Source organism: Lissotriton helveticus, chromosome 8 (genome assembly GCF_964261635.1).
Source record: "Lissotriton helveticus chromosome 8, aLisHel1.1, whole genome shotgun sequence".
In the NCBI taxonomy this organism is placed as follows: Eukaryota; Metazoa; Chordata; class Amphibia; order Caudata; family Salamandridae; genus Lissotriton; species Lissotriton helveticus.
The window spans coordinates 193,217,344-193,238,690 of NC_136069.1; the positions used below are offsets into that span (position 1 = coordinate 193,217,344).

A 21,347-nucleotide genomic window follows, 5' to 3' on the forward strand; every position below is an offset into this window, starting at 1 on the left:
CCAGCACAATTACTACAGCTGTGCAAGCCGTTACCTAGTACAAAGGCTGTGTCTGAGCCGCAGCCAGAAAATATTTGAAAGAGAATCACCTCAAATCACTTCTGAAACCTCAATAGTGGAACCCTGCTCCTCTCTGGAAAATGAGTGCTAAAGAGAAACTGTGAAATAATTGATTCTTAGGTCAAAAGAATGGAGGTAACAATATTTCTCTATTTATTCAGTGTCTGAGGGGCACATGTATGCAACTTTTTTACGATTGCAAAAGGCCCGATTCACAGAACTGGGCTGTCTCAATGTACGAAACCCTATTTTGTGATTCAGTAACCTATTACCGAATCGCAAAATGAGTCAGCAATTCGCTATTAGGATGGGGCGTGTATAGGGCGTCCCTTCCTAATACCGAATCGCCTCGGTATGTAGGAATGTTTTGTGACTGAAATGCAGTCGCAAAACATTTGCATTTTACCACCTGTTTCAAGTAGGTGGTAACCCATTTGCAACTGGAAAGGGGTCCCCAAGTGACCCATTCCCCTTTGTGAATGCATGAAAAAAAAATTGAAGATCAGGCAGTGGTCCAGCGGACCACTGCCTGCTCTTAAAAAATAAAAAGAAAACTTCAATTTTTTTTCTAAATACAACCTGTTTTCCTTTAAGGAAAAACAACCTGCATTAAATAAAATTGCTTTATTTAAAAGCAACATTACATAATACGTGTATTTGTAAAGCGCACTTATCACCCATGGGTCTCAAGGCGCTGAATAACAGATGTTTAAAAGCAATCACGGACATGGTGGTCTGTTGACCCGGGCAGGCTAACAATCCTGTGATTTTAGCGAGTTGTAGGGGGTCGCAAATTGCGACCTACGTCATTAATATTAATGAGGTAGGTCGATTTGCGACCCCCTAGGAATCACTACATGAAACTCTTGGAGTTTTATACATTTGTAATAGCGAATACCTAATTGCGATTCGCTGAAAATCGCAATTAGGTAATCACAATTACAAATGTTGGTACATGTAGCCCTTATTTCTGAAAATATTTGCAATAAAGTCAATGACAAAAAATGTATGTGAGTTCTTTTCTTTTATATTTTTGATGCCTAAATGTCTTTCTCTGGTTTACAAACTCACGCTTTGTAATTTTGTTACTGAAAAACTAAATATTTTTGAAACATTTGCTGTCTGATGGTACTGTCTTTTAAATGTTTAGTGCATAGACAAGAACCGCCATGACAGCAGTTTCTGTTATTGTAGACAGTTGTCCACAGGGCTAGAGGACAACCCTAAAAACATTTGGAGGGAGGAGGTCCCTGAGAATGGCAGAGTTATTGTCCCCTGCCATCTTTATGGAGATAACTCCGTCCTCTAAATAAGACCCATGGTTTTCCTTATTTCTGTCATGAGATTAGAATGAAGCCTCGCAACTTTGCTGTGTGGGTCACCTTAAAAGGGGACCTCTGCAATTGTTTCTATATTCATAAAAAATACTCTAAATATTAGATGGCACTATATCACTGGGATACAACATTTTCTCTTCTGGCTTTTGCTTTTACAAATTATTGTTTTCAAATGTTCTAGTCTAATTTGTTTAATTGAACTGAACAAGAATTAATAATTCCTTAACGCACTATTTGATGCAGAAAAAGAGGTTTTCCGATAGCATGGAGCCTTTAGGTAATCCCATATCTGGCCCTGGGCATTCCCATGGTTTTGAGACCAAGAGTGCATTTATAGCTTTCGAAGAGTAAACAACTTTAACAAGTATTGCAAAGGTGCTTCTCATTTTTATCATTAATCACTTCTGCAGGGAAACGTAAAGGAGTAGGAGCATTTGTGGAGCACAAGACTGCTCCATGTAGGGCATCTCATGCATTCAAACATTTCTGACCTATAAATTAGTGCTTCATCTCAGCCATTTTCAGCACTAAGGGCCTCATGTCACAAAATCTCTGGGGTTTTGACCAGAAAACAGCTTATCATTATGTACAAAACCATTTTTATGAGTTGACAAGTTATTTGACTGGTAAAAGAACTTTAGTGATCACTTCCGAATTGCAAATAGGAGAGTTCATAAAAGGGGATTCCTCCCTCCCCTTTCCAACTCGGAAACGAATTTATTAACAGATTATGACTGCAATTGCTGTAGCAAACCATTTAGTCAGGGTCTGGTGGCTTAGTGGACGAACGTGTCCACTGTATGGGCCTGTGCTCAACCTCATGGTCACAGGTTCAAATCCCGGCGGGCCCACTCAGCCTTTCATTCTTCTGAGGTCAATACAATGAGTACCATTGAATTGGGTAACAATAAACATCTGTTATTCCACACCAAGATACCCTTCTGGGTGAACGTTTGCTTTACAAATACACATGGTATGCTATGAGCCAATGACCCCCTAGTTGGGATGGTAACTAATTTAGGAGGGGATTCCCTTAGGGCCCCTTTTCCTTTGGGAATCATGTTCGCAGCCTCTAAAACCTTTTTTTAAAACAGCACTGGTTCCTTTAAGGAAAATGGGCTGCTCTGGGAAAACAAAATCCATTTGGTATGCAGTAATAGAGATGATGGTGTGCTGCCCCTTGCAGGTTACATTTGTGATTAGGGCCAATCACAGAACGTCACAAATTGGCACTTACCTAATGAATATTAATTAGGCATGTTGTTCTGCAACCTCCTGTGATTCAGTATTTTGTGAACCAACTGAACAGTACATTTGTTGGTTTGCAAAATACTATTTGCAAAATGTATACTTGGAATTTTCTACCACTTTTTTCATTTTTCAATTAAATATTACAGCAAGACCCTAGCTTTCGTAAGGAGATGGATGCCAATTGTTTTCCCTTCTTGTTTGCAGTTCTACTTGATGTAAGTAAATAGTGTAGTTTTTCTGTTATTTGCACGGCAGTCGGCCAAACAGTGCAGGATCTCTACTATTTAGCCAGCGGGCCGGTAAATAATTATGTTTTCTGCTATTTGTATGGCCACCAGCCAAACAATGCATAATCTCTACTATTCAGCCAGCAACTGGGTAAATAGTGAAGTTTCTTTGCTATTTTCAAGGCCGCTGGCCAAAGAGTAAATAATTTCTAATATTTAGCCTGCTGCCAAGTAAATAGAAAAAAACATTCACTATTTACCTGGTGGCTGGGTAAATGGATGCACCCATTAATTAAATGAATATTGCAAGGACCAAAAGGATGATCAAGGATGTTAAGGACAAAATACAAGGGGTACTAACATCTGTTGCAAAGACTGAAATATTGACATTTACAATCCCAAAATGCAAAAAGAAGACATCACCAGTAGTTCTAGCGTACTGCTAGCCATTGGGAAACACGTTGATTAAGCTCTCATTACAAAATAATTCCCTATCACAAAATGACTTGAAGACAGAACCTTGGGCCCTATTTATGAAGGCCTTGCGCCACTTTTAAAATGGGAAAAAGTGACACACCGGCGGCGCAAGGCCTTCATAAATAAGGCCCCTTGTATTTTGATATTACCATAAAAGAGAAATGAAACTCTCCTTGGTGATTGCATTATTTAACTGGGTAGTGAGGCCTACCTCAGAAGAGGATCTAGCTCCACCATATTTTAAATAAAACGCAGTTCAGATCACGAAGAGGCTGCCCAATGGCCTCTGCATCTCAAAACAATGAAGCGAATGCCAATCCATATTGAGTAAAGATACTAGATTAGCAAATGCAGAATTATTTATATTTCTATAGGGCTGATGTTGTAATACCCTTTCTTAACTCCTTCGCAGCGCTAACGGTCGTGGGGGGGGCGCGAGGCTCACCTGCGCTGGTGACAGAACCGTTCCGTCACGGCTCGCGGGTGAGCTGTGCTTGTGACGGAACGGTTCCGTCACGGCCCCGCCCCCTTAATGAAACGCACCGCACAGGCGCGGCGGCCGGGCCGTGACGGAACCGTTCCGTCATGAGCACAGCTCACCCGCGAGCCGTGACGGAACCGTTCCGTCAATAGCGTCGAAGCAGTTAAATCATGCACACTGATAGGTTTGCGAATGGGTATGCAGTTTCTGATGGAACCTATGTACTAATAGGCTGCATCACAAATTGCGCATTGGTAGATGGTGGCAAAACGATCTGCCTAATAAATATTAATTGGTTGTATGACACAACCACACTTTCCATTGCCTTAACAACACGGGCGGAACAACAAATGCATCTCAATCACGCATTCCATTTACACCACAAGCCGTTACAACGACTTGCCTTAGGGGGCGCTGGACTTTAGAATAGGTTAATATACTATTCCAACTCCAGTCACTGCAACAGTAGGGAAAGCGTTGGACTTTAAAGCCCAACGGCGCTTTGCCTAACGTTTGTTGTTGTAACGACTTGCGTTATAATGCAATGCGTAGTTCAGACGCATTCGTTGTTCCGCCTGCGTTGCAGAGACAATGCATTATTCGGGGGTAGTGGCATTTACTTTTTCCCATATGAATTAGGTAGGCAGCAGTTTGTAAATCCCTGTGATTGACTCTGCTCAGAGATGTAGATCTGCAGGGTCAGCAGACCTTGCGCGTGCCAGCCCTCCATCTCCTGCATTTGCATTCCTAAACAGGAAAAACATTTTTCATAAAGCAGCCCGTGTCCATTAATGGAACTGTTTGGTAACATATGAAGGGGAGCAGCAGTGGTCCTCCGGGGCTGTCATGCATCATTCACAATGGGGAAGTTGTCCAGTGAGAAAGTTTCTTCTTTGCCTCCATATTGGCCAGTCAGTAAATTTCATGGATTGAAAGGGGCCTGAAAAGCAGTCATTCTTTTGCTTGCTCAAATTGCAATATATAGTGTGCTCGGGAAGCTGCTATTCACAGCGGCGACTGGCTGCAAGCAAAGTGACTTCACAACTCAACTGTAATAACCTATTATAGTTGAGTTGTGATGTAATTTTCTTTTTCAAGGTGTGTAATGCTGTCACAAGTGAACTGTGAAATAAAAATTAGATACAGGCTTTTAGATAGGGAGTGAAGACTTTAATTTATTATGTTTTGGTTATATAGTATCATAGAGTATAAAACATAAACAATGTATAAAACATCAGCGCAGCAACTACGAGCACATAACACCACCACATTTGTTGTAATATATTTCACTATTACAAGAAAAAAGGAGGAACAAGACGGCAGAAAAACCTAGTACACAGAGAAAGATTTAACTACATTCACTGAAATGTAATATTGTACTTGCACATGATATTCCCTTTAAGTTTGAAAGAAACAATATTCAGATCAGCACTCACTGGAAGCTTTCAGTTGCATCGAGCATTGTTAATGCTGGTCTTTGCAACCCATTAAACTGCTCATTAGTCTAGATGTAAGAGTTACGCTGCTTCATGGAAAACAACTGTAGTACATTATCAGAAGAGAAAGTAAAAGAAAAACTAACATATACTGTCATACTAAAGCATGGTTGGATTAGAAGCAAAGCATGTATTACATGGGTGTCCAACATAAGACCAGGATGGCTGAGCACCAGGTTTGCATGATTACCAATATGTAAATTAGTTCTTTGTAGAATAATTGTATGCAAATGTATTGTGTCTAAATATTCTGAACATACAACACAAATTCAGTACTGTCGACCTATATTGGGCAATCTAGCGTAACACAGATAGGAATGGCTGTACATGAAAAGATCTGCAGTGACTTGGGTTCTACTAAATCCAACTTTATCTATCTCTACCCAATGAATGTTGAAATAATAGAAACAAAAACCATCAGAATGCAGGTAAACATTCCCACACGTGGAGGCACATCCCATAGTTTTAGAAGGTACATTTCCTGACACTGGCTTGAGTATGCCACGGTATAAAAAGAAAAACAATTCTTTGAAATTTCCATAAGTAATGTTCACTTTGTGTTGCTCTGAGTTGTTCTGTAGGCTACCTGGGGCTGGGATGTGTGGGCGTAAACATGTTTGATGCAATACCCCTTGTCCTTTGAGACCCCACTGTAGTTACATCTGTTTTAGAAAATGTCCTTGGCAGTGTTTAATTTGAGCCAGTGGTTGACAGTGGGATCCATCGGCACTCATTTTTGCGGACTGCCACTTATTTTTCTGCATCAAATATTTACAGAGAGCAAAAGAGGGAATAACAGGCAAAGAAAAAAATGGAGGAAGATAAAAACGGAAAAAACTGTCACAAAGGTAGAAAGCAGGGACTTGGAGGAGTGGGATAATGGTGCAGGGAGGGTCTGTTAGTCTATTAAAGAGGCATGAAGTATATTTAAGAACACGCAGCCTTGGAATGTGGTACGCCGACATTATAGTGCCAGTCGCGGGCTTCTGAGCAGAGCTTCAGGCACCCGTACAAATTATTTTTGCAAATTAACAGTGGTCCTTGTGTTAGAAATTAGGGAAATATGGAGAATATCTAAAGAAATGTTACTATCTGTCAATTATATTTGCAACATTTTATATAGATGTGCATGTCAGAGCAATTGAGAAGATGGTAATTCCATTCTATATTAACATAGTATGAAAGTAAGAGATCTTAGGCACTTCCTATTTTGCAAATGTTGGTATATACTTTACCATTTGAAACCTATTATGTGCAAAGTGAGAAGATGAATCTCTCCTGGTGTCAATCGTTACTCTGCAACAATCAACTCTGCACCCTAAAGTAGTTAGCAATATTCAAATTATGTAATACCAGCACGGGCACAGAATTATTTCAGATGATAACTCTAACCAGTGGTACTTTGAAGCTGGTGATAAAAAGTACATCCATGGAAGGTATATTTCTCAGCATCTGAAGCAATTGTACATACACATACAAAATACCACGGGTGTTAAAATACAGTTGGCTATACCATACTTAAAGTGAAAGGGTAAATCTCTTACTCATTATTACCTCAGAGTTAAGTTACTTCCGATAACTCATGATTTTATCTTTTAAAAGCTCAGTGGAAAGAGGAGCTGATTTTGAGTGGTAATTTAGATAAGGTTAACTGGTATTAGTTCAGATATGGAATTCTGAGGGCAATGCATTCAGAAACTCGATTAATGGATTGCACCACCAGGCATTCATTTCCTCTTTTCTAATAGGCAGCATTTTACAACAATTAGTAATTACCAATTGATGGTGCAGAATGTATAACAAATGCTGTTCTGTACTATGCTCAGGTGAACACTATGCCATGTGGATGCGGTGCTAGGAACAAAATGAGTAGAACCAAGCTGGAAGATTCATTTGGAGTCGTGGGGAAACATGTCTACTGACTGCTTTGAGTTTTATGTTTTGGAGAAACTAATTAGAATAACAGACCCATATAGTAAGATCAAGTGTATCATTGGACACATTGTTGAATAACTGATTGTAAATCGGTGAATAGCCCCCATGACACGCTAAAATTGCTCCGCAGATTGAAATGCTTAGAATGCTGGCGCTCAGTGCTGTTGGTTACTTGTATTCTGAAGTCAGTGAAAACACGAAGAAGGGACACAAAGCAGATAGAGACAGTCGGACTGATGGTCATTTCCATTCCCTCCAATATGCATCACAATCTTCAAGTCTACTGAAAAATTGCAGGACATCAATAAAGAGCAAGTAACACCCTTTGTTGCTACCACCCTAGCAGAGGGCAGAAACAATTAATGGCACGGTGCTGATAGGAACCAGTTGAGAAAAGGGATAATGCCCTGTGTTACTCATCAGCCCCACCTTCAATAGTGTTATTAGCAAATACATGAGCCAAAATTGTCACCTACTCCCTTCGTCCATTCTCTCTTACTGCCTCCCTCTTTCTTTAGAGCTAGGAATGAGTTATGTGTTCTGATAGAGATTTTAGTGTTGTACCATGGCAATAAATTTCGACTTTACTATTTTCAATCTGATTAGCTAGTCTCCTCTCAATATTTTCTAGAATGTTCTTATTTTAATTGCTTTCAGAATTCTATAAACAGGTGGAACCTTTGTATTATTATTGGTACCAACGAAACATTTTTACGTTCACAAACGGCCCGATTATCTCAATTGCGCCCTTTGCAAACGCAAAAATGTCTTTTCACATGTACTAAGCCCAAATTGTGATTTGGCAACCTGTTACTGAATTACAATTTGGGTTTGCGAAACAGTATTTGGAAGTGGTGTGTTTAGCGCGTCCCTTCTAAATACCGATTCACATTGGTACGTATGAATATTTTGCGACCGAAATGCGGTCGCAGAACATTCACACTCTACCGCCAACTGAAAGTTGGAAGTAACCCATTCGCAAATGCGAATGTGTCCCCAAGGGACCCCCTTCCTCTTTGAGAATGGAAGAAACATAGTTTTTTAAGAGTAGGCAGTGCTCCAAAGAACCACTGCCTACTCTTAAAAAATGAAAGTTCAATATTAACTTTTTTTTCTTTTTACACAAAGTCTGCATTAAAAACAATTGCTTTATTTAAAAGCAATCATAGACATGGTGGTCTGCAGGCCACCATCCCTGTGATGGCAGCGAATCGTAGTGGGTCACAAATTGCGACCTAACTCATTAGTATCATTGAGGTAGGTTTATTTGCAACCCACTACAAATCGCTATTTTAGGAATCAGGTTTAAATAACCCCTTTGTAAATTAGTGATAGTGATTATCAAAGAGCGATTTGCAAAAAAATTGCTATTACTATTCTTTGCGCATCTAGCCCATGGTGTCTTTCCTTCTGTTTTTAGGTAGTAACTGTTTGAAAATGATTTATATAAGTAACACTTGACTAGGTACCTTTACCACTCTTTGACAGCCTTTTCACTAACAAGTTGACCATAAGGCTCTTTGGCATCACGGGGTAAAAGTGCTAAATACACAGGGGTCTCGGCTCCCTGGTCTGGAGTTTTAGGCTGACTGGATCCTCCCATGTCGGTCTGCACAAATCCAGGACAGCAGGCATTGAGTAGAATCCCATCCGCTTTCCTTGCTTTCTGCAGCTCTCTTGCTTGGATTCGGGACAACACTGTAACTCCAATTTTTGATACACCGTATGCTGTGTTGGGCCAACCCTCCTCTTTGTGGATTCCTTTTTTGGTATCTTCGACAAACTTTTGCATGAGTTTATCCAACTCCTCTTCGGTGATAGTAGTGCTGCGGAACGTCTCCTGCAGAGATGGACTACAGCCGGCCAGGGCCATGCAGCTGACTATGCTGGACACATTTATGACCCTCCCTGGAAGAAGAAAAGCAGTGGTCAGCCATGACAGGTGCTGCTTTTAACAAAAGTAAATACACAACAGTATCCAAACAGAGTTCAGGCACTAACAAATACACTTACAATAAATAAAACACATCAAATGTCACTCCCTTACCACGTCATATGACTAAATGTTTCAAAACAAATAACACTTCTGCTATGCATGATACTATGAAAAATATACTGGAAACGAATCTGTCTAAAATGCTGTATTTCATAAAACTGGTGGACTTTATGGAAATTGCCGCTATAGTGAAAGAAAGGAACAGGAATGGAAAAGAACACATGGAACTACAAATGATATGTTGGTGACAGATATTTGATGATCATTGCACTTGTGGAACGTTTTATTTACTTTACATTTCTGTTTAATTATGTATGAGATGTAAATGGCTAAAAGAAACAATGATATGATATTTACTGATTGAAATGCAAGTTATGTATATGGGAAACTGAGACTGCAAGGGCGCTGTTAACGGCAGTTTAGGCACCGCAAGGAGGTACGCTTCTAATTCTGTTGCATGGCAAAAGATGACCTAATCAGAAATGGTGGAATAATGGTTCATCTGATAAGTATAAGAATAAGTCATCTACATGAGTGAAACCCAGGTTTGTTGTTTGCCAGGACCATTGGTTAATACCTTTTTAAAAAGTGAGAAAACTGTGTTCAATCTTCAAGTATTTCTGTAGCAAGGGACCACATCTGCATCCTACTTACTGACGAACTGGTCACACAAATGTGACCTGGCCTGGGCGGGTGTGTTAATGTGCGCACTTAGATTTTATTAAAAGTGCACAAAGACAGAGGTAATATGTAGAACAATCATTTGGGCATTAGGGAAAAGTGCAATCAATTCCCCAGTGACACAGCCTTTCTCTACACTGTAACAGTATGAAATGCAGAAAATGGTGTAATGATCTTCCCTGAATTTAACATATTTGGCTTTAGGTGGCTGCCCAGATTTTCCACATTGTTTCAACAATAAGGAATCTGTACGTAGCCCCTGCATTCGAATGATTTAAAATCTTTACTAAAAATGTATTTCTATGTGGTTAGAAATTGTTATCAATCACCAGTTGCTATTAATCAACATTTCCTTATTTGAGAATTGTATGGAAACTCAATCTTGACAGCTGCTGGAATATCCTGAAAAGAGGGCTTTTCATACATAGTCCATTAAGAAAGTGCTAATTACAAAGGACGCGGCGGGTCTTTTATATCCAGAACACAGCAGTTCTGTAGATGCTAACTGACCCGATGAGACCTCATCTGCAGGAAGTGACTTGTTAGCTGTAGATGCAAAGAGGAGGGAGACGGTCACAACAACGGGGAAAGCCCAAGAAGCCTAGAGGTGAGTGTTTCAAGACATAACTCAATCTAGCATAATAGGAGATCGGGTACCAGTGCATCTCTGCTGTGTGGACGCGATCAAAAGTTAAACCGTTTTAAGGGAAGTTCTAAGTGTAGGGAACCCTACACATTTTTCATGAATTTGAAAAATCCACACTGCATAGAACCGTTTTGTGGGATTTTTTTCAGCCCTGCGGAAGCTCCTTAGCTGATTAAATCCAAAGTTTCTCTGCTGTCGCCGATAGCAAATCGACGGGACAATATAGGACATGTAGTATTTCCACTATGAGCTTTTTTGTAACCACAAAGTATTGTGCAACAAACTCCAACTCAACTCTGCTAAGTTTAGATGACCAGTCTCAGCATTAGTTAACGTTTTATTAAAGATTTAGATCTACAATGAGATCAACAATAAAAATACATAAACATTTCACCAATCAATACATTTATTGAAGGAGAAACATAAATTAAAACATTTACATTGCCCCAACTGAATTCAAAACCCATTTAGCGTCTTAATACATATTTTAAAAGGAGTTCAAAATGTTTAGAAATGTACAACACGTCTCAGCATTATGTTGACCATCAATGGAAAATTCTGAGCGATAAGAAAAATTCCAGTGCTGGGCAGGTCTATTCTATTCAATACCCATCATTCTATTTCTTTCTGGTCTTATTAAAAAGTTAATTTTCTTTTCACCAGCACTTAAAATAAACAGCTAAGTATATTTGTTTTACTTTGTTTTCTGTTTTTATTGTTTCACATATTTTTAGTGGTCACTAATTTATACATTGAATTCATTTTATACAACCGTGGTTTAGTCCTAATTGGAACGTCATGTAGGCCTTTGGCCTGATTCTGTGAAGAGGGTGTTGTTGGATCTCACCTAAACACGTATTGAAGCAATTAGCCACCCTCCCATCCTTGTAGTGTGAATGGATTCAATACAGGGAACATGCCGAAGAGCCATTTGATGGCAGAAGTGTGTTTCTGTGTGTTTCATCACTTACTTCCACTGCTATGATGTCTACCAATAACTAAAATAAAGGGAATAGGATGTCAAACCATTAATACAAAGAGCAAGTAGTGGGATGGTAGGAAATGGTCAATTCTAAATTGAAAACAATCCTATATAGGTCCCTTTGACTATGTTAACCATATAAATGTATGGATGATCCAGGTGAATTTGAAATAATGTCACAGTGGTTATTGTTATTTCAAATACAAATATACAATTATTTTGTCAGCTGAAGCTCTGAAATATCGCTAGGACATGAAAACAATTGTAATCCCATATAGCAGAACTTGAAAAGTGAATTCCCATTACAGAACTTACCATGGGCTTTAATAAGAGGTAACAATTCATGACAGACATCTTTAGTGGCAAAATAATTTGTTTTAAGTGTTACTTCGGCTTGAACATCAAATGGAGTAGTATCAGCCCCTGTAAAAAACACATTATGAGAATTAAATTGAGAATAACTTCAATGTACATGTATTTACTATTGATTCCATGACATCTTTGTACATGCACCAGGCTATTCCTTTGAAGATCAGACCAATGTAGCCACAATTTTTATATTGCTGGTCTGATTTAAATTCGAGTAATATTTTAGGACACCAGTTGGCTTATAAGCACCTTTTGGTTGATCTACAGCCGCACAAACCTTTAACACCTTTAATGGAACATCAAATATCCTCAAGCTACCTTATACGCAGTTCAACTCAGACACAACACCAGACTGCAGCCTTGGTTGGAATCAAAGGAATTAATTAAACCAGGGCTAGTTGGTACCAAACTCAATGTGTGATGCAAGGCGATACCTGTAGCAGAATTTGCTCATTGAAATGTAACGTAACGTGAGATATGGACAAGGAGAATGTGAATCTCCATGAAGTCCTTCATGTAAGAGCCTCGAACATCAAACATGCTGAGCAACAGGAAGAGACAATGAAACCAATGAGCTAAAAAACGAAGGAATTACCCAAACTATACACGTATGTGACGTATGTCTTGACCCCTATTGGATGGTTGGTCAAAGAAACAATTGCACAGGACGACTGTCTTTTCAGAGAAATTTGAGATTTTGAATTATAGGAAGGTGCTGCTGAAAAGCATGTAACGCTATGGTAGAATCCACCATGTGTCAGTTCTGTCAACCAGGTGGTCCTATCTAGGTTTACCAGCCTGGCAAGATACCTCTCTATGTCTTGCTAGACAATTTCCTGATAGTTTATTGCATATTCGTTGGTACAACCAACATGTGAAGTTACCATGGGTAGCCATTAATTACAGACCAAACTGACAAAGAGTGACTAAAGAATATTACTTTTGAATACTTTTCTGGGCTGAAATGCCTCCATTTTATTCTTAGATGTAATAATTTGCATTAACCTCACTATTTGTTTATGGTCACTTTTTTTTTTAATGGATACATGCGACTAAATTTCATGAGGATTCAAAACATGTATTCCTGTATTCATAAATAATTGTCAAATAAATTAGTCCTTAGGACTAAATACCTGGAGCTGTAGATTGGATTTCTAAAAGTTAACACATACATCTTTAAATAACACGTCATTCTTATTCATCTTCCCTAGCGTACTTATTAAGCCCCCTTAGTCATTCCACTATATCACTTCTGATGAATATGAGCAGGATGCTATCTATGCAGATGTTATCAGTTTATTTCATTTCATTATTCTTTTTCGTAGCCCATTAAATACACACTTTATTGACATTCGTGATTAATATCACCTGCATGATGCCTGTTTAAATGATCTGACATTCCTTGATTATTAAATGAGTGCAGATAGTACATAAGCCTACCTTTAAGGAGAGAGGTCCCATAAATATTGGAACAAAATCACAGACAGCTTGAAGCACCATACCTCTGGCTAAAGGAGAACTACTGGTGCTTAAAGGGAAGCAAACGAAGGTATTGGTGACAGAAAACACAACTTTTGACTGATCAACTTCTTACAATAAGAGTCCTACTTAGACGTATCCATCACTCAGCTGATTGCAGTTGTGGCAAAAAAACATGAAACACCAGCATATGATGCTCAGGAGAATACTCCCCCTCTGTGAACGAACGGACTAGTGGAAATCAAATTAATCTAAATCAATCTGATTATCTTCCTCGTGGACCACTGCAGTAGACCAAACAGGTGCCTTAAAATGGGTGACGGTACAAAAGGGAGTGGTGATGGGTGACGAGCACTTAAAATGAACCAAAGCAAGGTGGTAGGGCAATGCTTCAATAAAAGGAAAGCAGACATCTCTCAAGCCACCAAAACCCTTCCATGGGCTCCCAGTGGAGGCCTTGAAATCAAGTTCAAACCCATATACTGTGAATTCAAGGTCTATAGAGGCAGATTACATCGCTGTCTGTGATTGGTAGTGCCATAATATATTCCAGAGCAAGGTGTGAGATCAGGTAATGCAATCTTATCAAACAAGGTAAACTTAAGAGGGTGGAAAAACAATCCACATTCAGGGTGCCTGCAATTGAAAAGCCATGGATTAACCTGACAACACTTCTTCAACAAGCATTTACAATGCAATGGTTTCGCCTTTGTTAAAGTTTGAGCTTTTGGTATTGCTTTTGACAAATGGTCTTTTCTAACTTATTTGAATTATGTGTAAAACGTTGGTGTGTTTTACTTTACACAGAAATATGTATTGCACGAAGAAATCTCGGTTTCTAGTCCCGTGCTACTCACACTAAAATAACAGCTATCAAGTGTTGGATAAAATAGGTCCACTGACAATACCCAAGACTACAATACCCAGAATGCATTAGGTCGTCAGACACAAGCCCAGTCCTGGAAAGTGACAGTAATGAGGTTTCCTACCTGGCTGTGAACTAAGCCACAAAGCGTAAAGTAGGCTGCTACCTAAACTGGGACAACTGTGGTGATTCAAGATAATCCTAAATTAGGTGTGAGTAGTTAATCTAATCATTAGGTGTGAGTACTTAATCTAATCATTTTTCTTCCTATGCGTTCTGGTACTTGTAGTTGTACTGCTCACAGTGTTGAGAGAGCTCTGAAGATCCTTTGTTCCAAAAATAAAACGAGAATTAAAGGTTATGCTCAGGACCCGGTTTCTTTATTCAGCTGCTTGCGATCGAGTGTCCTTCAAAGTGTCACACATGAGACACGCAAATGTCACGCGTATAAAGACAGTAACATAGAAATATCGCATATGCATACTGTAAACGTAAAAGCTCTATTTTGAGATTATGTGATAGCCCAGAGGGGGGAGGCAGCTTTTATTCAAGCACATGAAAAGCTGGTTTAGGAAGAATGGTTCGCCCCTTCACGGGCGGGGGAGGGGTCAGGGGTACTCATGACAGAGGGTTCACCCGCTGGCGCACTATGTGTGAGGGGGCACGTGTAGAGCCGTTCAGCGTCCTCCTGGAGAGCTGAAACAGTGATATGTTTAACAATGGCAGGGCAGGTAGTTCAGATGGCACCCTGTAGAAATGACCTACTCTCACAAGGGAGGCCTGGTGACAGGCCAATGGGCACCGGAAGGCCTAGTCCACTAACTGAAAGGGCTTTCAAGACAAGTCCAAGAAAGAATTCACGAAATAAATATCACAAGGGCGCGGGTGGTGTATCAGAGGAAGGGGAGGGCGGGTTCACTAACCGAAGCAGCTCACACGTGGCACGAGTCTACTAAAAAATCACTGATTAATAAATAACCCAAGTGAGGTGGCGACATAGGGCGCATGAAAGGATTTGAAGGCCATCCAGAGGGGGCTGGGGTCAGAGGGCACCGAAAAGACTAGCCCAACATTCAAGGACAGCAGGGGTCGGACGGTACAGGAAGGACCATCCCAGAGGGATGAGTGCAGGGGAGGCAGGAAGGCCTGGGCACTAGCATAAGGAGGCGGGGGTCAGAGGGCGCATGGGAGACTGGGCACAATTATAAGCGAGCTGAGGCCAGGGGGCACAGGTAGCATACGGGCCCACATCTCAAGGACCTAGTGTCAGATGTGCACTAAGGACTAGCTCTCCAATCTAAGGGGGTAAGTAACTTCGGAGGGGGTATAATTAGAAGGTTGCGGTGTGCAAATGACTGGGGGCAGCTGTCATCCATTCCAAGGGGGACACAGGACGCAGGAAGTGGGGGAGGCGTCTGGTGATGTGCACTGTAACTGTATATGACAGAGGTCACACGCCTGGGGAGAGGGGCTTGGGTGCCCCGCCTGCCCCCTCCACCCCACTCCCCTTCAAGGTCACTGGGTGAAACTTGCGAGCCCAAGATCAAACAGCTACCGGGGCCGTGGAGAGTCCATGTTCTTCATCACATGTTGTTCAGGAAAGAACCAACTACGCCCTCAGGTGCAGCAACACCCCCATGGCACCTCTGTGTACGGGTCCCCACTACTTCCGGGCAAGAGTACACTGTTTGTCATGCAGCAGTTAGAGACAACATAAAGAAGGAAGAGAACAACATAAACAGCACACCGGACGTGCTGACATATGACGAAACATACTTCTTGTTGTCAAAAAGTTGTATGGCAACATCCGGGGTCGCACCTATGACCTACCACATACACGGACACGCACACACGCTCTATCTGCGTCTCTCTCTTCACGCGCTCGGCAGCAGGCGCATGAACCCGAGCTATCTATCACACCGAAACAAAGAGCAATAGGAGCATTCATGGGCGGCGGACGGGAGTACTCTCCTCGGGCAGTACTCTCATCCCCGCGGGGACTGAGCAGTCTAGGCCTCACTCACCTCTGGGGGTCGCAGCAGCCGGGGCCTCCCAGCCACGTACGGGGCAGCATGCGCTCTCCGCCGAGACCCGGGGTGCAGAAGCAAACAAAAGAGGGAGAACCTGCTGAGCCAGAGGATCCTCGAGCCGAGTCCAGACAGGCTCGCGCCGGCCCCCAGCCTGCCCCCGCCCCGCCCTCCGCCTATCGCAGGCAGCCGGAGGCGGCCGTCCCCATGGCAACCGAGGATGCGACGCGCCTCTCGGAGAGACAACCTCCCACAAATACACACACAGGCTGGGGGAGGACGCCCCCGCCCCCCTGCACGCTGTCCCTGCCAGGGGTGCACCCCGCCCTCTCCTTACTGTACCCCCAGCTGCGGGCAGCGCTGCTACTGGATGCACCTCCTTCTAGGGGATGCCACCGCCCCATCCTGCACCCCCACCGCGGGCCATCCTGCTGGGAGATGCGAGGCCAGGGAACAGGGAAGAAAGGAAGCACATATCCCGGAAGAGGGGGGTTGAAACACAGAAGGACAAGCAAGTAAACAAGAGGGAATATGGATCGGGAAGAGGGAAAAGAAAGAGGAAGCAAAGGAAGAAGGAGACAATAGAAGCGGGAGTGATAGTAACAGAGGGACAAGGGAGACAAAAGGTAGGAAAACAATAGAGGTGCGAAGAAAAGAAGGAAAACGAGAGAGGGGGAAAGTAGAAATAAACAGGAGAGAAAAGTGAGAAGGAAAGAGAGTGCATGGTGAAAAGGGAAGAAAGAGGGTAGAAAGGGGAAGCGGTGAGATGAAACAGCCAATGAAGAGAGAATGGAGGACTCAAGGAGCGAGAAAGCATGGAAATAAAAGAGGGAAGAAGAATGATAGGATAGAGTGACAATTAATAGAAGGCAATGAGAAAGACGAAAAGAGGATGAGAGGCGGGGGATAGGGAGACACAAAGAAGATGAGAGGAGAAAGGGAAGGATTTAAAAGGGATGAACGAACCAATCCTACAGGTAAATAAACAAGTCAGGTCCCGGGCCGGCCAGCCAATCACAGCGCGGCCCGGGAATGACGTCACGGGGGTGTCCCGGGCCGGCAGCCAATCACAGCGCGGCCCAGGACAAAGGGGCGGGACTTAAAAAAAGACCGAGAAACGCCCCTGAATCGCGTTTTCAGGGTAAAGCGTGATTGACAGCCTCGGTCTCCCAATGGCTAGCCTCCATTTATGGAGCTAGCCAATGGGAGACATAGGGGGGACCAAAGCCCATATGTAGGATCATGAGATTTCGCCCTGGGCGGAGCAACTGCTACGCAGTTGCAACGCCAGGGCGAAACCTAAAAAGGACTTACCCCCTTCGGCGCTCATGACGACCTTAGCTCGTCACGAGGCACAGTAGAGCTGAGCTCATGACGAGCTGAGCTTGTCATAACCGCCGCAGGAACGCCCACGCGGGGATATTTCCCCTGCTGTGCTGGGCGTTCCATTAAGTGGGCGGAGTTGTGACGAGCTCAGCTCGTCATGAGCACAGCTCCACTGTGCAGCGTGACGAGCTGAGCTCGTCACAAGCACCGCGGTGCCGCGCGCAGTCCCCCTACCCCCCGCATCGCGGGGGAATTAGCCCCGCGGGGAAGGGGTTACAGCTGTCCTTTTCTCTTCATCATTAGGGCCTCACCAGTCAACAGGAGAGAGGGGCAAGCATCTGCAAACAGGATCTCATTAGACAGCTCTGGTAGAAGATGCTGAGGGCCATATCTACAAACATTTTTGTCATGGTTGCGCCACTTTGTGGCATAGCCACATCGCAAAATGCTAGTAGATATTTACCAAGCCACGCAAGGGCGATCTGCCCCGCCTTGCATTGGTTTGTAAAGAAATGTAACACAACGCAGTGCCTTGCACTGCATTGTGTTACATTTCATTCTGGGAGGTGTTCCCGTGCATGCACCCTTTGATTTCATGCAATCCCAGATTTGCAAAGGTTTGTAGACCTAGGATATTATGAAATCGCTACGCTTCCCAGAGAATAGGGCAACAAGGACCTCTGGGGGTCACATCGGGGTGATTACTCCCAGTCTTCCCCTCCAAGGGGGTAGAAAGCCCACTAAACACAAGGCATATAGTAAAAGTATATTGGAGGCGGGGGCTGCTCATCATGGCCATTCAATCCCTCCACGTCACCATAAAAATATGCTGGCAGTCTTTCTGCCTCCTTTCCCCTGGATAGTAGATGGGGTGAATACCCCAAATATGCCACAGGGGGGAGAGGCAGAAAGCTCACTAGACATCAGGGATATATATAAATAATATAGGGGTGGGCACTGCCCATTATAGGCATGGGCATGGTCATGCTCCCACCCCCAAAGAAAGATGCTGGTAATCTTTCTGCCCTTTACGAGGGGGCAGATGGGGTGATTACCCCTAATCTGCCCCCTCGCCTCGGGGGGACAGAAGGCCCACTAGACACCAGGGCTTAATAAAAAAAAATATATATACGGGTGGTGGCTGTCCATCATGGGAATGGCCATGCCCCTAACCCCAAAAAATATGCTGTAGTCTTTCTGCGAGGGAGCAGAGTGTGGGAGCTATAGCTAGATATAAAGATAAATAGATACGTGAATGAATGGATAGGTGGATGGACAAAGCAAATGGATGGCTAGGTGGATGGAGAGGTGAAAGGAAGGTAGAGTAAAGGGATGGATGGGTGCATGAAAAAACGAGCAAATCGATGGCAGAGTGGATGGATGAGTGAAATGAATGGCAGAGTGGATGGAAGGATGATGGATGGATGGCATGGTGAATGGGTGCTAGGGTGCATGGATGGATGGATGGAAGGAACAGTAAATGGAAGGAGGCATAAAGGGATGGATGCCAGAGTGGAAGGATGGTTTGGTGGATGACAAAGTAGATGGATTAATGGAATAGGGAAAGACTGATTGATGCATGCAAAAATTAATGGGTGTAAGTTGTAAAGGTGAATTGAAGGATATCAGCAGGTTTGTAGAAGCGAAAAAGAATGAATGTATAAATGCCTGGGTGGATGGTACATGGGAGCTATTCTAGGGAGGAGCGTTTATTTCAAAGTGGGGGGTACTTTAATGTTCTGGCTACTCTAGCTATGGCATACGTTTACCTTTAAAAGCGATCCCTGCATTGTTGATGAGAACATCCAAGCCTCCATAGGTCGCTTTCAAGAAGTCCCTGAGCGCGCGGACGCTCTCCGGGTTGTTGATATCCAGTTGGTGGAAGCAGGCTCGCAGCCCCTCCTGCTGCAGTTTCCCCACTGCCTCTTCCCCCAGCTTGGGGTCGCGGGCTGTCAAGTACACATCCCCCTCGAACTGCTTGCACAGCGCCCGCACGATGGCCAGGCCGATGCCCTTGTTGCTTCCGGTCACCACAGCGACCCGCGCGCCAGGCATCCTCTGAGGAGGGGTATTTGTTCTTACAAGAGTACACAACTATCTGCAAAAGAAAAGCACGCGCATGAGAAAATACTCCGTGATGAAGCGATCTTTATACAATGGCGAACACTAAAGAAGTCGTGCAACATTTTACAAAAAGTCCAATAGTATTGCTATTAAAACCACACTTACTGTCTGGTTTCCAGTAGTAACAGCTTTGCACGGTATTCGCATGCAGTCTCCACCCGCTCTGCTCTTCCTGTATCTGCTCTGTGTGTAGAGGTCGGTCAGTCTTGGCTGCGCGCGCACACGCTAAAATACTGTTGGAAACTTGGCAGCCTGCCAGAAATCCTTTCATTTGATAATTCTCGGGTGTGTGTGGGCACGCCGGGGATTACTTTGTTTGCTTTGAGACGCTCACATTAGTCTGAAACTTGCTCGACCTGTAACATTCACGCAAAGGTTGATGCGCTCTGACCACACACCATCTCTTTTGATGCCTTCTCCGAGTCAGGATGAATCAGCAACTTTCACTAGATGCCAAGTCACCATCTCACACCCGTCTGCAATTTCCTATGTGTTATGTTCGGAGAATAAAAATATGATTGTGGCCAGAATGGGTCCATGTTTCATTCATAAATATTCAACTACTCCTGGCTTAAAAGAAATATATGTGATTGGGCAGATAGATATGTACTCATTATCTACACTGAAAGTCTACTAGTTTTACGTTATAATAGTTTATTTCCAAGAAATTATCTTATAGAAATCAAAGTTATATACACATTTTTCAACTTTTTACTCCAAAATCATATACCGTAGAATTTCATAATACAATAATTACACAGCTGTGTCTAATACACATATTAAATACATTTCACCATAAACTCGAATTCTCATGTCATCTACACTAGATCTGGCGCTAGACTAGGAAATACCTTTTCAAAACTTAACATGATAAATCTTGCAATGGCGATTCTAATGGCAAGATATTTCATGCCAAATACTTGAAAGCCTACTACTTTCTCAGCTCATATCTCTATGTTGATTATTTTTTAATTGCTTTGTGCGGCACTAAACAGGTGCTTATGTCAGAGCACTGTACACCTGCCTGACTACCTCACAAGTCAATCAATCAATCAATCAATCAATCAATCAATCAGGGCATTGTTAAGCTCGCTACTCATCCGTAAGTGTCTCAAGGCATTGTGGTGGGTGGAAAGGGGGTAAGCAAAGAGCCGGGTCTTGAGGGTCTTCCTGGAGATGTGCAGAGAGGGGGCGTGTCTGATGTAGATCGGGAGTTCGTTCCAGTTCTTGGCCGCGATGTAGGAAAAGGCTCTTCCACTCGTTCTGGCTCTGCAGATGTGCAAGGTATTGGCGATGGCGAGATCTGCGAATCGGAGGTTTCTCTTGGATACGTGGAAGGAGATTCTTTCGTTGAGGTATTGGGTCCGGTGTTGTGGAGGCATTTGTAGGCGTGGAAGAGTAACTTGAAGGTTACCCTGTTCTCGATGGTGTGCCAGTGGAGGTCTTGCAGGTGTTGGGAGATGTGTTCTTGTCAAGGGATGTCCAGGACAATTCATGCTGCGGTGTTTTGTATGGTTTGGAGTTTGCAGAGCAGAGGCTTGTGGATTCCGACATAGAGGGCATTTCCGTAGTCCAGTCTACTGGTTAT

General features: G+C 42.8%; 1 protein-coding gene across 1 annotated transcript; it reads right to left on the minus strand.

Moving 5' to 3' along the window:
- Nucleotides 1-4,988: 4,988 nt before the first annotated feature.
- Nucleotides 4,989-20,170, minus strand: LOC144772507 (carbonyl reductase [NADPH] 1-like). The gene is made up of 4 exons (XM_078656885.1): nucleotides 19,865-20,170; nucleotides 19,405-19,733; nucleotides 11,885-11,992; nucleotides 4,989-9,172 (listed from the first exon to the last, which is right to left on the minus strand). The coding sequence occupies exons 2-4, from the start codon at nucleotides 19,688-19,690 to the stop codon at nucleotides 8,736-8,738; spliced, it is 831 nt and encodes a 276-aa protein (XP_078513011.1). The 5' UTR covers nucleotides 19,691-19,733; nucleotides 19,865-20,170; the 3' UTR covers nucleotides 4,989-8,735.
- Nucleotides 20,171-21,347: the final 1,177 nt, after the last annotated feature.